The 18,109-nt window shown below is 37.1% G+C and overlaps 1 protein-coding gene across 7 annotated transcripts in view; it reads right to left on the bottom strand.

Annotated features, from left to right (window-relative positions):
- Nucleotides 1–18,109, bottom strand: part of ACSS3 (acyl-CoA synthetase short chain family member 3) — a 148,982-nt gene that overhangs the window by 53,530 nt on the left and 77,343 nt on the right. For all 7 annotated transcript variants that reach the window (XM_089920003.1, XM_089919998.1, XM_089920000.1 and 4 more), the window contains one exon: nucleotides 1,614–1,765. In XM_089920003.1, coding sequence (XP_089776129.1) covers nucleotides 1,614–1,765 — 152 coding nt within the window. The remainder of the gene's footprint in view (nucleotides 1–1,613; nucleotides 1,766–18,109) is intronic.

Here is an 18,109-nt window from a genome sequence, read left to right as displayed (position 1 = left end):
GAATAATTGAGGCTGTTTATAGAGTCTGCATTCCTAAATATCTATTAAAAACATAGGTTCACATCATCATGAAAAACTTAGATGCCTAAAGACAAAGGGGCATGATTGGAGGAACTTATTGCAATTTCTCTTACCCTAAAATCTCATACTCCATGTCTATACCTATTAGTTTGAAAGAGTGATGTTTTAATAGGTATTCAAAAAAAAAAAGGTATTCATTCGGTATCGTTTGATGCTTTATATTTCAGGCAAATTAGAAATGGTTCTTGCCTTTACAGTAAAGGTTATCATCTAAAACCCATGTATAAATGGGAAAAGATGATGCAGCAAACAAGACACCTTAGCTTGCTGGCCACACATCTACATGCCCTGTAATCAGAATGCATTTGTCAGAAAAGAGACACTGCAAGAACAACAGTCACTGTTTCTTCAAAACCCCTGGAATTGTCTTAAGACGTGGAGACGATACATAACCTCAGATGTTTTTACCAAAATCTATGTTTCTATGCTTTTGACTGAAATGGAGAAAACTAAGTTGAAATGTAGTGAATAAAGGAACAAAGAGAGAGTGAATAGAAATATAATAGAAGATTCATTTTATGAACACATTGTATGCTCATTTTATGAACACATTGTATGCTCGTTTTATGAACACATTGTATGCTCATTTTATGAACATTTTACGTAAATCTGGATCCATTTTTTCATAAAACAAAAAAAAAACAGAGGAAAAAGAAACAAATAAACAAAACCACTGACCCTGCCCAAATTGAAATCTTCTTGATTATATCTGCAATTGCTGTATGATACCTGTTTTAACCCCTTCTTCGGCCATAGCAGCATAAAATTCATAACATCTGGCATTTAATTTAAAAAATTCAAACTGACTTAATTCAAACCCACTTTTGACTTGAAGAAACTACAAAATACTTTTAGTTCATGATAGCAGTGACCTATTTCAAAAAGGTTCAATAAGATTCGATGTTGGAAACTGCCTTGAAGACACAAATTGCTATAATTATCTTTGAATATACATATCATTAAACTAAAATGAATGGCAATAAACCAGCACAAAAATACCTAAACTATTCAGAGCACATTATTACAAAACAATAGAAAAATAATTTCCTTCACTCTTTCAACATAAGTAATTTGGACTATAGTTTCCACGTTTTATCTCTGTAAGTGAAATCAAATAATATTTCCCTCTATTTAGACTATTAGTCTATTTTCAAAAGACAGATGTTATATATATATGTGTGTATATATATACATACACATATATGTATATATATATATATATACATACTTAATTTAAGTTACACTTAGCATTTTATTTTAAGGAAAATATATAAGCTGAGTAGTTTAAAAAAGAGAACTATTTTGATAAAATTTGAACAGAAATAAACAGGATATGGCATTAAAAAATATTCACAGTATAGTTAAATTTCCAACTATTTCATAGATATGTTTAGAACAGTCATTCTTAACATTCAGAACCTTTGGCTCTTTCCATAGTGGTACTGCAGTGATAGAAAAAATATATAGGATGTTCAGTTATTCATTCTGATTGCAGTTTTTAATGTCATTTGCCCTGTGCATCCCGAGTTCACCTTGTCAGAGAGTACTGCTTCCCCAAGGCTGCCCCAGGGTCCTGTTGACGGATTGCTCTAATGGCAGTTGGCGCTGTAAACAAGGCAGCTACTCCATGCTCCGCGAGCACACGGAAATAAGCACCAGCATCTGGTGTTCCCACAGGCTTCCCCTACAAGGAGATTCATTTAAAATGTCACTGGGTAAAATGTCTCATATTTCATTGACTGTTCAGTACCTACACATTTAACACAGCAATATTAACAAAATGGGGTTCTCAACATTGAAACTATTTATCTTAGTTTTAAAATATTCCCATGTTCCATCATAAATAGAACAAATCAAATGCCCAGGCATCAGAGAGCCCATTTGCTCCAATACTGCATCCTAAAAGCTTTTCAAATTGCACTTTTCCTTTCATAAGTTTTGAAAGATAAAGGACTGGAAATATATATATATATATATATCACATTCAAATTAAAAACATAAAACAGTCTTGTATTTTCCCAGCAATTAAATACATTGTTTTGTCTGGCAGATTATATGAGAAATGTAGTTGCTATGAATTTCTAATATTAAACTTTTTTCATGATAGCTATTAAAAGTGACAATAGCAATTCTCAAAATATATGAGAAGACAGAAAAATCTGGAATCACAGTGATTTCTGAGCAATGACCTTTTCAATTAAATGTCTCACTCCAAGAAAAGCAATTTCTAAGAATTTTTTTTAAAAATCCAATAAGATATCTCAAAATATGTAAGTTTTCCACAGCCTCAAAATGACATTGTGCATGTTCAAAGGATAATCCATTCATAAAAATTTAACAATTTTTATAGACTATACAGTTCAAAATGACACAAAGCATTTTTTAACTAATGTTCCTGCAAAGTGGAAAATGAACATGGCATAAATAAATCAGTAATTCTGCAAAAATTCAAAGTGTCCCATAAAATCTATGTTGGCCCAACCATATCCCCTCGTTTCTCAATACATTCTCATTACTGGTACTTCTTCCTTTGTTTCTAAAGTCAGGTGTCTGGAATGTTTATATATATATATATATATATATAATATATATTTCACAGTCAAATCATTTTGGAAGGGGTTGGGGTAAACAGGTTTCCTATTTTGGACCATTTCTTGAGACTAAAAAGTGTTAAAGTACATCAGGAAATTCTAAGAGATGAGTGACTCTATGTAATATTTCCTAAACTTTGTCCACATCCCCCATCTGAGCATCCCATGGACCTTGTATTCTGGAAAACACACTTGGGAAACACTGAACTATGCTAACAAAAGGAAAGGAGAGGAGAGGGGAGGGGAGGGGAGGGGAGAGAAGAAGAGAGGAGAGGAGAGGGGAGGGGAGGGGAGGGGAAGGGAGGAGAGAAGGGAGGGGAGGGGAGAGGGGAGGGGGGATGGGAGGGGAGAGGGGAGGGAGGAGGGGAGGAGAGGGGAGAGGGGAAGGGAGGGGAGAGGGGAGGGGAGGGGAGAGGGGAGGGGAGGGGAGAGGGGAAGGGAGGAGAGAGGGGAGAGGGGAGGGGAGAGGGGAGAGGGGAGGGGAGAGGGGAGGGGAGAGGGGAAGGGAGGGGAGAGGGGAGGGGAGGGGAGGGGAGAGGGGAGGGGAGGGGAGGGGAGGGGAGAGGGGAGAGGGGAGGGGAGGGGAGGGGGGGGGGAGGGGAGGGGAGGGGAGGGGGGAGGGGAGGGGAGGGGGGAGGGGAGGGGAGGGGAGGGGGGAGGGGAGGGGAGGGGGGAGGGGAGGGGAGGGGGGAGGGGAGGGGAGAGGGGAGGGGAGAGGGGAGGGGAGGGGAGGGGAGAGGGGAGGGGAGGGGAGGGGGGAGGGGAGGGGAGAGGGGAGGGGAGGGGAGGGGAGAGGGGAGGGGAGGGGAGGGGAGAGGGGAGGGGAGAGGGGAGGGGAGAGGGGAGAGGGGAGGGGAGAGGGGAGAGGGGAGGGGAGAGGGGAGAGGGGAGGGGAGAGGGGAGAGGGGAGGGGAGAGGGGAGAGGGGAGGGGAGAGGGGAGGGGAGAGGGGAGGGGAGAGGGGAGGGGGGAGGGGAGGGGAGAGGGGAGGGGGGAGGGGAGGGGGGAGGGGAGGGGAGAGGGGAGGGGGGAGGGGAGAGGGGAGGGGAGGGGAGGGGGGAGGGGAGAGGGGAGGGGAGGGGAGGGGAGGGAAGAAGGCAGGAAAGAAAAAATTTGCTAGAAGTCAACTCAGAGGTCTCCCCAAATAAAGAATAATAAAGGAGTGGATGATAATATGAGGCCAACCATAGCCATTTAATAATTTTGATTCACTATCCACTTCTAACTGGATCTTTGCTAGAGCACTATTTAGTTTTTACATTTATTTTTTTAATAGTTACCCTTAATATTCTTTAATATAGTTATATTTTCCTTTTTTTACTACCTCTTTGTTATATTCTGTTGCTTCTTCCCATGCTCTTTTAATACCAAAGAAGATATTTGTTTCAACTAGAAATTCATTTTTATTATCACAACTATCCCAAAACACTTGATTTCAATTTATTTCATTACTATCCCATACAGGCCAACACATTGGCATAGTATAAAAAGCTGCCAGATACAGTATGGCAACTCATGTATATAATTTAATGCACAAATTTTGAAGTCTTGAGCATATCAGCACTAACTGTATTATTTCTAACCAAGGGAGGTAAACATTTGACTTTTATTTCTTCAAATCTGTCTTAGGCACTGATCACCCTGTGCAGTAGACTGTGTCTTTGGAAACTTGACCTCACCCACGTAAAAATGATTTGTCAACTGACCTTACGCAATTGACTTGCCCTGTCAATGCTGCCATTTTCTTGCCTGCTAAATAAGAATAAATCACTTTTCCAATATGATTCCGATAAGCTAAAAGCACTGAGGTAATATTTTAAGATGGGTTGACCTCTACTGAAGAAAGATATTTTATAGCCAATTAGAGTTGAATTCCACTGCAGTGCCAGTGTCATGGGACAATGATAATATACTCACTAAAGAATGCTATTAGTGTCATAATGAAAATGCTATACCACAATGACTACCTACATGGAGGACACAATTTGATGTATTTTATAGTGCCTTCAAATTAATTGTATCTAATGATAATGAAACAATAGTTAATTAGAAATAATAGTTAACAACTGCACTATACTTTTTATAGATAATATAAAATTGTTACTGTTGCAATTCTGACCCTGCACCAAATTTCCAGCAATATTACATTTATTGAACATAAAAAATCAAAATAACATGTCATTACAATTAGGATACTAATGGAAGTGATGCATAAAAGCTCACAATGTTTTTTGTAAGTCAGATGAATTAAGAAAGCTTCAATTGTTTTGTCTTTTATTGTCCATGCCCCAGAAGATCATTTGAGGCAATGAGTGATATTTCCTTATTTTGGAATTACGTTAATATTTATATATTTTATTTTTTATTTTCTTAAAACTTCTATTTGATCTCAAATTTTGATTAAAATATAAGTTATGACACATCAAAGAAATTATTGTTCCCCCAAACAGCCTGCTGATTAACACATACATTAGGCTCTGAATGATATAAACATCTCAGCAAACATAATACTATCATATACAAATATAATAGCAAATATAATAAATATATAGCAAATATAATACTATTATATACAAATATAATAGCACAGAATAAGATCTTTCATCAGAAATGATTGTTTGCATACAAACAATCATAATACATTAAACAGTGCTAATATATTCATTAATTTAATAAATACTTATTGGTCATCTACTATGGTCTAGACACTTTTCTAAATTCTGGGAATAATTATTTGAACAAGCCAGGTAAGGTCTTGCTCTAAGAGAACTTATACTTTAGTAATCGGGGTGTGTGTGTGTGTAGTAATATTATTAAAAATTACATAGCAGGTGCTATAAGCTATTTTGTGTCTAATAAAGGGAAAGACTACAGTGATAAACGTAGGACCCATATGTTCTCAGCATCTATCACCACTAGCAGCTTCAGAAAACTGAAGCAACGCCAGTAAGCCTCTTTCATTATGAACTGTAAATGCAGATGACTCAATGCCTTATTGATTTGATCGAACACTCTTCTCTCCTGCCCTCCTGCACATCATAGGCTCATGTGCACACACAGACATGCATGCACACATAAGCAATATGACTCCTTTATAATGCTTTTTAAAAGTAACCAGGAACACTCTAAGTATGCTGAGCTGCTTGGAAAAAATGACACTGACTCCAGAACTTGCATATTCAGTAAGGGGCAATAGCCCCAAACCTATTCAATTTTAAAATAAGAGGATTCTAAGATTATAGGGATTTTTAACAACCAACATATACACCCAAAGAAGTAATGCAGATAACTTAAAATCTCTTTAAAACTCAATCGATGTCATTACCAGTTGCTTTGATTCCCTGCCTCTAAACTAAAGTCTACAGTGTTGACTGCTGCCCAGAAAACAAAGGCAGAAAGCAATCCCTAAAGGGCAAAGCAGAGATTATGAGCTTTCAGCTGTTATAAATCATGACTTTTTAACATCAGAGATCTGTAAAATATCAACTGCTTATATTTATATTGTGGTTAGCAAAGGTACAAAGCACAGAGAACATGACAGTTCTCTTCAGATACCAAATATCGTAAAATTAACCTTCACTCATAATTGTCTGCCACTTGCTGCTTCAATGTGTTAATGTTAATGGACCACAGATGTAAGTTCAGAGTTAGAAAACCAGGTAATGCCTAGACTTCTCACACAAGTTCCAGTGAGGTTAAGTTTTCAACACAGGAAAGTAGAAATACAACTTAAATACAACTTAAAATACAACTTAAAACAAAGGTATATGTAAACGTTAGAATTAAATTTTTGAGTAAAAAAAATTGACTTTATTATTAATCCTATGATTTCAGTTTATTCAAGGCTTGGGGGTCAATAGTACTTGTGATTTCTCAGACTTTGACATAAAATTTTTGAGCCAACTACAGTGTTTGCCTCTTTTTGTGGCAGGATTTGAAATACATTTGGTCTCTTTTTGAACACTACTTCTGAGAATGTCATGGAAGGCATGCTTTTACTATAGTTCTAAGGTGAAGACAGCAAAAATCCCTTATGGACTAGTTCTGAATTTCATTTCAGCATACAGGTGCGGCAGTGTCAGTTTATTTATTTAGGAAGAGTGATGAAATTGACAATAGCATTTGTTGAGTTCCTACTACATGCCTGGTATCAAGGGATGCAAGTCTGGATATGCAACATCTAAACCTGAGACTTGTTAAAACATAAGCAGTTTTCCAGGGCATATTATTTAGTGAAAAAAGCAAAATGTAGAATAGTGTGCATACCATTTGTATAATGCTGTCTGTATACAAAAAGAAAAGACACTGCTTATATATGAATGAACTATTGTAAACAAGAGATTGATTGCTTCGAAGTGAGAGAAACTGGACAGCTGGGAACAGAGGGCAATGAGATTTGCACTCTTTACCCTTTTGTGAGTTTTGAAATATGCACCAAGTGCGTGCATGACCTTTTTTAAAGATGGGCTTTTTCTTTCCTGAAGTTCCTCTCTTGATAACTCACATTATCTTGTTCCAATTTTGAAAACATTACTGCTGCTTTAAAGCCAGATGGGATAATTGCCCTATGCCTTAAGACCCTCAGCCCTAGGAGTCTATGTTACTATAGCAGACTCCTTTTTGTTTGTTTTGTTTTTTGGTGGGCTTTTGTAAATTTTTTTATTTTTTTTTGGTGAAAAGGAAAGTTTGCTTTATTTTGGATGCCGGCAACCACGGGGGAGGGGGAAGGGCAGACTCCTATCCAAAGGCCAACTACCCCCTACTGACAACCAGTGGTCAAGAGCTTTTATAAGGAGTTTTTTTTTTAAGTAGATCTTTATTGGAGTATAATTGCCTTGCAATACTGTGTTAGTTTCTAGTAAAAACTTACCTATAAATACAAATTAGTAACTAAAAATTTATATCGACTAACTTATTATTTACTAGAGATTTCCCATCGTTCCATGGGCCTCACCTGTGAGAATATACTTTTATCTTGCTTTCCTTCATCGTATCCATACCACCATCTAATTTTACTCTAAACCAGTGATTGTCAACCCTAAATGTACATTAGAACTTCTTGGAACGCTTTTAAAAGGTACCAGTGCCAGGTCCCCACTCCCTGAGATTATGATCTAATCTGCCTTGAGATGGGGCTGGACGGTGTTATGTTTTATGTGTTCACAAAATAATTATAATCCACAGCCAGGATTAAGAACCAATGCCTAGTCCTTAGATATTAAGCATTACCCAAGGCTAGGCTGTCTTCCAATATCCACCTGCCTGGTTACCCTACTGGATGAGCCTAGAATTTAGGCTCTGCTTTTTTCCATATGTTATTAATAAATGAGCCAATCAAAGTATTGGTAGAAGAATATACTGATAACTGAAATCTGATAATAGGAAGCCACCTACTGAGAAAAAAATTGGAGAGAAATGCCTCATTGCTCCAAATTCTTTATGCCTTGATGTATAAACCAGACTCCAGACTGGATATATATATATATATATATATATATATATATATATATATGGTTTGTAAGACTTAGCATGCTGAGTACAAATGCCTTATCTCCAAAGGTGGAATGATTAACCCCAGCTGCTCTTTCGTGCTTTCCAGAGACCTTTGAAAATTAAGTCTTAGTTTGGGATTTTACTTTGGTTGTATCACTGCTTGAGATCAATATATCTTTATCTTTTAAATGAAGGGTTTCTCACCTGAATTTCAGGGGGTTCATAAATATTCTTATTTTTTTTTAATGTGTATATGTTCATTTTCCTAGGGAGGGAAGTCAACTGCTTTTATCAGATTCTGAAATCCCTTTCATAACCAAAAGGTTTCTACATATATCCCTAGGTTTCTAGGCAAAATCTCTTCAAAGATTTTGTTTTGCTCTGAGAAACAGCTTGGATAAAGCGAGAGGGCAGATGAACAGGTAGATATCATAACATCTGTTCACTTTCTTCTCCACAGGGTAAATAAGTTTCCCTAGTCCTACCCTTTTAATCCACTTTTATCAAAGGGCTACGAATAGTCTCAAAAACCAGACTTAGTCGTCTACCTGAGGTCCCCAACCAACCTGTCTTCTTTTCCCTCCTATTATTTTGATTATAAAAATTTGCCATTTGTGTAAGTCAAAACCAGTCGAATATCAGCAATTTCACCTGGTTCAAATTAATGCTTTCTATAAACTTGTTATTTATTTATTTTTTTTTGCGATACGTGGGCCTCTCACTGTTGTGGCCCCTCCCGTTGCGGAGCACAGGCTCCGGACGCGCAGGCTCAGCGGCCATGGCTCACGGACCCAGCCGCTCCGCGGCATGTGGGATCTTCCCAGGCCGGGGCACGAACCTGTGTCCCCTGCATCGGCAGATGGACTCTCAACCACTGCGCCACCAGGGAAGCCCCTAAACTTGTTATTTTGACAATCCCTCTTTACTATCTCCTGTGGTAGATACCACAGGGATGCAATTCTTCAGGCTTGAGTCCTTGCCTTTCATCAGTTAAGAAGGACATGCTCTAGCTTCCAGCCTGAAAAAGTAAGACTTCTCCATGACTATATTAAGGATGTGTATGTTTATCTGTAACTCCATCTAGATCTATCCCTTTTGTACAAACTTTCACCTGTAAGATGAATAAGGTCTGAGAATCTAATGTATAACATAGTAACTACAGTTGATAACACTGTATTATATAATTGAAAGTTGCTAAGAGAGTAGAACTTAAACATTCTCAACAGACAAAAAAATTAATATGGGAGGTGATGGATGTTTTAATTAAGTAGATGGGAGGAATCCTTTCATAATGTGCACATATATCAAATATCCTACAATTTTACTTGTCAATTATACCTCAGTAGAGTTGAAAAAATCAAAAATAGATCTATTGCTTTTGGTTTGGTTCTTCCCCTGCCTTCTCCCATCTCTAGAGTTGACCATACTGGGCCTTGTGGAGATCCTACCCCCAATGAATAAACCCCTGCTTCCACCTTGGTCATAAAAATACTAAAAAGATGCTTACCCCCAAAAGTATTAATGGCAAGTAAATGAAGCAGAGCAATGGAATTGGTAATTCTGCAGACCCAGTGCTGAGCTAATTAGGGACTCTGACATATTTACCGTTCTCAGCAGTCAGAGAGCATTTATCACTAGGATAGCTGGTAGTTCAAGGCTTCTAGCAGGACTGCTTTCACCTCTGAATTCCTCCAGGCTGATGAGCAATCACTCTGCTACCCTGTACTAGAGGTACAAATTCAGTTTTCTTTACTCATAGTGAGTAGTGAGAGACTTTGCTGTAAGCAGAGAAATTACATGGCTTCTTGCATTATTACCCTAACAGATTTCTGCCCAGAAAGTAAAGTGTGGCTATTCCGTATGTATACTGCTATTCAGCCTGAGGCTGCACAAAGCCTGACTCTTCCGTACATCCAATAATTTACCAGTACAACCTTCAACATGCTCCTATTTCCCCACGTTAAAAAAAAAATGGACACACAAATTTTCTCACAAAACTGCTCTGATCAGGGTGACTAACCATACCCAAATTGCCAAAGCTCTCTTCAATATTTGTCCTACCAGACCTCTCTCTGTAGCACTTGGCACTGCTGATCCCCCATCTTCTGGAAAACCTTCCCTCCACTGGTCTTCAGGACACTTTTCTGATTCTTCCATCGCCTCTCCAATTTCTCACTCTCAATTTATATTGCTTTCTTTTCTCAGTCTTCACCTCTCTGCATATCTTGATCATCTTAGGGACTTAAATTATTAACTCTTCTACATCTCTAATTCTGAAAGTTCTTCTGAGTTTCAAACCTGACTTCCCAATATCATACAAATGTCTGCACAGCCCCTTTAAACTCTACATTACCAAAACTCCTCCACAAGAACTGTCGCTCCCACACTATCGTACTTCAGTTGATAACTGCCATTAATCAGTTGTCCTAGCTGAAGACATCAAAACTATTTTCAACTTCCTTTTTTAGCTCTGTCTTACAATATCCACTTGACACTCTAACATCCTGCCTTTGCCTTAATGTTCAGATCACTGACACCCTGGTTCTGGCCATCTAGTTTGCAATACTCAAGTTTCCCAATTGTTCATCTTAAGATTATGACTAGAGAACACTGCCTTTGGAGCCATAAAACCTTGTTTCAAATCCCAGCTCCATCACTCTTGTGCCACTGGTAAAGTTATTCAATGTCTCTGATACTCAGTTTCTACAGCTGTAAATCGGGATGCAAAAAATTTACCCCATGGGTTTGGAGACAGAATTAATTAAAACCATATAAACTTCTTAGAGGAGTTCCTATCATCCACCACTCAATCCATAGTAGCTATTATTATTACTTGTACTGTCTCATCCACAAAGCTTTTCCTGTCTACTCTAGTCCTAAACTTCTCTTAAGGGACTAGTAGACAGATTTTTGAGCCAAGGTGGAATCCAAACACTGCCATTTACAAGCTATGTGACCTAAGGCAACTTATTTAATTTTTTTGAGCCTTATTTAGTTCCATCATCAGAAAATTGTCTCAAAACAGGTTCAAGACTTTATTGTAGAGTATTAATGGTTCAATGTAATAGTTTCTGGAAATTTTTTCACATCTTCTATACACTGTAAGAAATTTCTTAGGTAGTGTCTCTTCAATTGGTTTGCTTTCTGTCCTTTAATCTTAATTATTTGACTATATTGTCAGTGCTTTCAGTGCAAGGAGTGTATCTGATACACTCTGCTTCCCTATCAACCCTAGCAAAATGTAGAGCTCACAATAGGCACCAATAAATATTGTTGATGGAGCTATGACAATAGCTGCACTTGCTTGTTCTAACGTAAAACACAGGCACACACAGAGAAAAATACACTCAAAAATAAAAACCTTTGAACAACTAGTCATGTGAGAAACCTAAAAGATGCTGGCATCAGCTTTACAATCTTTTCCAATTGAGATGATGAAATTATATAGCTGGGATCAAAGTAATAACTGGGTCATCATTTTTCTCATTCTGTACATACATAAAAGCTCATTGCCATTATACTAGATTTAAAAGAAATAAATAATTTTCTATTATATGAGGAATAAGGGAAAAGTCTCTGATGTGTGCCTACTGAGTGTACTAGTTAGCAACAATTGTGGCTACTAGTATTAAAGAAGTAACATACTCTATGCTGGAAAGAAGCAAATCTCTGTCCTTGAAAAGGGGATAATCAATAAAGAAAACAGGCTAATATAGGTGGAAGTGCAAATTTCTTGCAAAGAGAAGATAACTCTATATATGCAAGTGACAGTTACATTGTTGAAAAGAAGCCTGGGAGGGGCTAAGAATTCAGAACATCCATGTGTGGAAAAATACATCATAGGATGTCTTCATGGAGGTTACAGGTCCAGTGCAGCACAGAGCAGACAACATAACATTGAAGAAACACTGGGGATGATTTAACAAGAGTGTTCAATACAAAAATAATTTGAAAGTAGTTCAAAGAATTATCCTCAATATTCTCAAACACGAGACTTTCATACTGGAAAATGGCTTAACATTTTGATCCATGTATATACAGTGATAATAATGTCTCACATTTTACACAAATTTATATTGTACACACCGTCATATTTTGTATATATTTTATACATACAAATACATACAATCATATTTCTTTGGAGCTTTCAAACTAATTTCACATAGTCTTATTTGATTTTTATACAAATAAAGGAAAGTATAGAGCTCATTTCTAAACTAATCATTCTATAAAGAAAGAAAAAAATAGGGGTATCTAAACTCTTCCATCCTCCTATGAATTCAGGAAAAGAACATTCAGTAAGAGATTATCTGAGCTGAATACTCTGACGTTTTCAAAGACATATAGGCAGTTTAAAAGCTAGTAATGATAAAGCCCATCAAAAATAGAAGTGAAGGGTTATAAATGTTCAGATAATAATGAACCATGAAATGTGTTATATTATTTGCAGATTAAAGACTTCCAGGCCACTCTCATTTCACTCACAAGTTCTACTCTGAAAGGACAGATCCTTGAGGGGAGAGACCCCTGGGTTATTTTCCACAACTGCTGCTCATTCTTCAAAGTTGGTAGGACCAGGATCAACACATCTCTGTGTGCTGATTCCTTTGCCTGGTGCTTAGAAGGGAACTAATGGGCTCCAAAGGGAGTAGCCTCTAGTGTTCTGATGGTCGCTTCACAGTTGTGAGGACAAACACAGTTTGAAAGAAGAAATGTGAGTACCTGAAAATTCAAGCATTACAATGGCCGGATTCCATGGGAATGAATGATTAGTGTTTATATTATAGAATTTTATTCTGAGAAAGAAAAAATTCATAGTTTTAAATAATAATAGTAGCTTATAATATCTAATATTTATTGTACAATTATATCCTGGCAACTCTCCTAAGGGATTTCAATGGATTAATCAATGTAATGCCATGTAAGAAAGGTACTATTAATAGTGATATTTATTTATTTATTTATTTATTTATTTTTTGCGGTACACGGGCCTCTCACTGTTGTGGCCTCTCCCATTGTGGAGCACAGGCTCCGGACGTGCAGGCTCAGCAGCCATGGCTCACGGGCCCAGCCGCTCCGCGGCATGTGGGATCTTCCCGGACCGGGGCACAAACCCGTGTCCCCTGCATTGGCAGGCAGACTCTCTACCACTGCGCCACCAGGGAAGCCCAATAGTGATATTTATAGATGAGAAAACTGAGGCTAGGAACAGTTAAGTAACTTGTCTGAGGCCAAATAATTAATATGTAGAAGTTTCAGGAATCATGCTATGGAAGTCTGAACTTCCATGCTTCCTCTCGAACATTAAAAATTTTCATTATTTTAGAATGAAACCTTTCTTCAGTAAATGCGTTTGGAAGGTGAGCATCACTCACTATGAAAAGAAATTGGAATTAATTCCAGAGTTAAAAAATTAAAATGTTATCAAACAATATATTTATTCTAGGAAAAAAAAACAACCAACTGACTTGGAGAAGATTCACAGACGTGCAGAGCTGGGAGAATACGTGTCAATTCTCCAGCTTTAATGATGAAGAATTACCAAAGAGGGTGAATTCATTTGTCCAGGGTCATATAGGTAGATGAAGGCAGACCAAGATAAATAACATGGATATTCATATTTCCAGTCCTGTGACTATGCTACTACAACACAACTCAGAATCTTAAATCCTCTACTTCTTCTAACTAATGTATTGCCTGAGAAGGCAGAATGTAGTACGTATCTTCAAAGATAATTGTTGAATTATTAACAGACAACCATCTGCCCTGGTTAATCTAGTGAGGATACCAAAGAGTTTATTGAAATGGCTTGCTGCTATGAAATATACAATTTGTGAAATGCAAACAAATATAAAATGAAAGCAAGCTTTCATTCCTTGATTTCAAAGAGACTGTTATTACATAAAAATGACAATTGCCACATCAAGGTCAATTATACCAAGTGGTTTATAATTTAATGCCAAGATAGATTTATGGTGACTAATAACTAATAATCCACTCTAGGTAATAACTTATCCAAATTGATTTCTTTTTCTTTTTTATTTAAAGTACAATCTATTTTATTTTGTGTTATTATTTTTTTTGTTTTGTTTTGTTTTTTTTCTTTAGCAGTACGCGGGCCTCTCACTGTTGTGGCCTCTCCCATTGTGGAGCACAGGCCCGGACGTGCAGGCTCAGCGGCCATGGCTCACGGGCCCAGCCGCTCTGCAGCATGTGGGATCTTCCCGGATCGGGGCACAAACCCGTGTCCCCTGCATCGGCAGGCGGACTCTCAACCACTGCGCCACCAGGGAAGCCCCTATTTTGTGTTATTTTTATATACAAGCAGTTTACTATCATTTTTCTCCATTTACACCTTTGTTGAGGCGTAATTAACAAAATTTATATGTATTTAAGGTGTATAACTTGATATTTTGATACATGTATACATCAACAAATAATCACCACAAACTAATTAATATATTCATCACCTCACATAGTTACCATTTTCTTTTTAATTTCTTTTCTTTGTGTGTGTGGTAAGAACACTTATGATCTACCCTCTTAGCAAATTTCAAGTATGCAAAACTGTGTTGTTAACTATAGTCACATTGCTGTACATTAGATCTCCAGAACTTAATCAGCATGAATAACTAAAACTTTGTATTCCTTGCCCAACATCTTTCTACCCAACAGCAGGAAAATATACATTCTTCCCAAGTACATACAAAACATTCTCTAGGATAGATCATATGTTAGGTCACAAAACAGCCTTTACAAATTTAAGAAAACAGAAATCATTCCAAGTATCTTTTCTGACCACAATGGAATGAAACTAGAAATCAAAAACAGTAAGAAAATAGGAAAATTCACAAATACATGGAAAATAAACAACACACTCTTGAACTACCACTGGGTCCATAAGGAAGTCAAAAGAGAATTTTTAAAGTATCTTGAGACAAAAAGAAATACATACAAAAAGAAATACACAACATACCAAACTTGTGGGATGCAACAAAAGCAATACTAAGAGGTAAATTTATAGTGATAAATGCTGTCAATAAAAAAAGGAAAGGTTTCAGATAAAATAACTTTATACCTCAAGGAGCTAGAAAAAGAATAATAATTAAGCCTAAAGTTAGCAGAAGGAAGGAAATAGTAAAGACTAGAGTAGAAATAAATCAGAGAATGGAAAAAGAATAGAAAAAACTAAAATTACAAGTTGATCTTTTTTAGAAGATAAAATTGACAAACCCTTAGCTAGACTAACTAGGAAAAAAAGAAAAAAGACCCAAATAAATAAAATCAGAAATGAAAGAGGAGACAATATAACGGATGCCTCAGATATTAAAAGAATCGTAAGGGACTACTATGAGATGTTTGTCAGCTAAGCTGGTTTCTTGTTCAGCCACCACTACCATGTGGAAGCCTGAGTTCCATTGTACTAGGCAATTGAAATGTGTGTACAAGATACATATTTGTCCATTAACACCCAAGCAAAGATAAGGAGAAAGACAGGACCAAGGAGAATTTGCTTGCCCTTGAGAAGAAGGGTTGGGTTTTGATTTAGCAGATGCCAGGCCTTTTGAAAAAGGGGGCAAATAGGAAATAGAAGAGAGAGGCCAGAAAACATATGAGTATAACCACCATTTACAAACACACACACACACACACATACACACAGCAGGTTGCTAAATTTGTTTATACATGAAAGTTTCTATATTAGAGTACTGTTTGTTACATTCTTCCTCTTTGACAAAACCTCTGTACCAAGTACGTCCTCGTCCATATGTTGCTGGAGATAGGTCTGTTTCAATCAGCATGCATTAATAAAATAAATTTATAGAAAGGTACTGTTTGTTTTCTTCCTCTCAAAAACAAGGACTGAATTATTCAGAATTGGTTTACATATTTTAATTGGTCAGTCCAATATGGCTTCCAGAATTGCATACATTAAATATGTCCAGGTCAATGAACAAAATTAAATCTTTGCTTATTAAAAAATATAACGGATTACTTAAGTTGCTCATGAAGTTCTCTAGTAAAGAGAATATTAGAATTACTTTTTCCTCTCTCAGGGAAAAAAGTCCTTACTTACAAATGAAGTTGTTGTGTTTCTTTTTCTGATATATTCATTCAGGCATTTATTTAACAAATATTTATCGAGAACTCAGAATGTGTCAAAAACAAGGCTAAAAGTTGAGACTTGATGGTGAGCAAACACTAAAATGATACCTTCCCTCTCAGAGTTCAGAACAGAGAGGGGCAAATAAATGAAAGGAGCCTATAAACTAATGTGAAATGGCAACTGTGACACAAGTCAGGAAGGAAAAACCCAAGGTGCTTAAGAGAGACTAGAAAGATTTGACCTAGTCAGAAAGGTCAAGGGGGGCTTCCCTCAGGAAGTGACACTTGGCTGTGCTCTAAAGTATAAGAGGAATATATTTCAGGCAACAAGTAGGAAAAGTACTGTAGCAGAAATGAGCATAAGAATAACTCCAAAAAAATAGGAGCATGTTGTGCCTTAGAAGGGAAGAAAGTGACTAAGATAGAGTGAAAGTCAACCCTTTCAAATGTTGAAAAGTATGAAGAGGACTGAAAATGTCCATTGGCATCTGAAAAAATAAAGATCACTAGGGAAATTATCAAAAAGCTGTTATTATGAAATGATGATGACAGAGGCCAATTGGAGAGGATTGCAGAGTTAAGTTCTAGGTTAGAAAATGAAGCTATTGGGTATAGGCAAGCCTTTAAAGATGAAGAGAGAGTATTGTAACTGCAAGGGGATAGAGAATCAAAGATTTTTGTGGGGGTTTTTGGTTGTTGTTTGTTTGTTTTAATGAGAGAAACAGGGATGTGTTGAAAATTTGGTAGTTATCAGGAAGCTAAAACCAAAGCAGACAACCAGGATTTCCATGTTTTTACCCTGCAGATGTTGGGCTATATGTCCTCTATGGCAAAAAAGAAAATCTTATTTAAATATCCACTGAAAGCTTTTATGGTGAAACACAGATTGTTTCAAGTGGGTAACTCTTATGTACTTAGAAGTTAAACTGGGGCTTCCCTGGTGGCACAGTGGTTGAGAGTCCGCCTGTTGATGCAAGGGACACGGGTTCGTGCCCCGGTCCGGGAAGATCCCACATGCCGCGGAGCGGCTGGGCCTGTGAGCCATGGCCGCTGAGCCTGCGCATCCGGAGCCTGTGCTCCGCAACGGGAGAGGCCACAACAGTGAGAGGCCCGCGTACCGCAGAAAAAAGAAGTTAAACTGAATAGCCAACTTAGTTATAACAATTTTCAATTTTTTTTCGGCCACTGTAAATAAAGATTTGTATTAAATTCCAGAATATAACTTTTTTTAACTTTGCTGAGAAAAAAAGGATTCATTCATCATTTATTCATAAGATATCATGAACCATTTGCATTTAATAAAAAGAAATGTTTTATGAACTGGTTGCTGTACTCTAGATGATTTGGGCACATAATGAACTGCAAATTTCTTAATACTTCAGAATATCAATTTTTGTTAAATTAAAATATATCATTAAGGAAAAATATTATCACAGATACCAATTCACTGTCTACCTCATTTATAGCTTTGAAATACTATAATTCATTAAGAATGAAAATAAAACTGTGGTCAACTGTATGCTTTTATTTCTCTTTAGAAAAGGTAATCCTATGAAGATATGAATGATCTACTAAACTATTCTGTTTACTATGTAAAGAATGTATTTTTATTATTTAATGGGAGATTTTAGTTTCCTAAATAAAAAATACTAATAATACTAAAGTAAAATAATATTAATATTAATTTGGTAGTCCAACTAAAATTGGGACACATGTGGGACGATTATTTGGTGGAGGTTAATAAAGTTTTTTTCACTTGCTGGCCTAGTGACAAGTCAGGACTCTTCTATACCTTTGTTTGGTGTTAATTAATCAAGCAAGCAAGTTTTTTCCCAGCAT

The sequence above is a fragment of the Delphinapterus leucas genome, chromosome 11, assembly GCF_059928025.1.
Source record: "Delphinapterus leucas isolate spDelLeu-1000000601 "Yukka" chromosome 11, BTC_Dleu_Yukka2, whole genome shotgun sequence".
Classification (NCBI taxonomy): Eukaryota; Metazoa; Chordata; class Mammalia; order Artiodactyla; family Monodontidae; genus Delphinapterus; species Delphinapterus leucas.
Note: the sequence above shows the minus strand (reverse complement) of the source record. Positions and strands in the feature narration are given on the sequence as shown.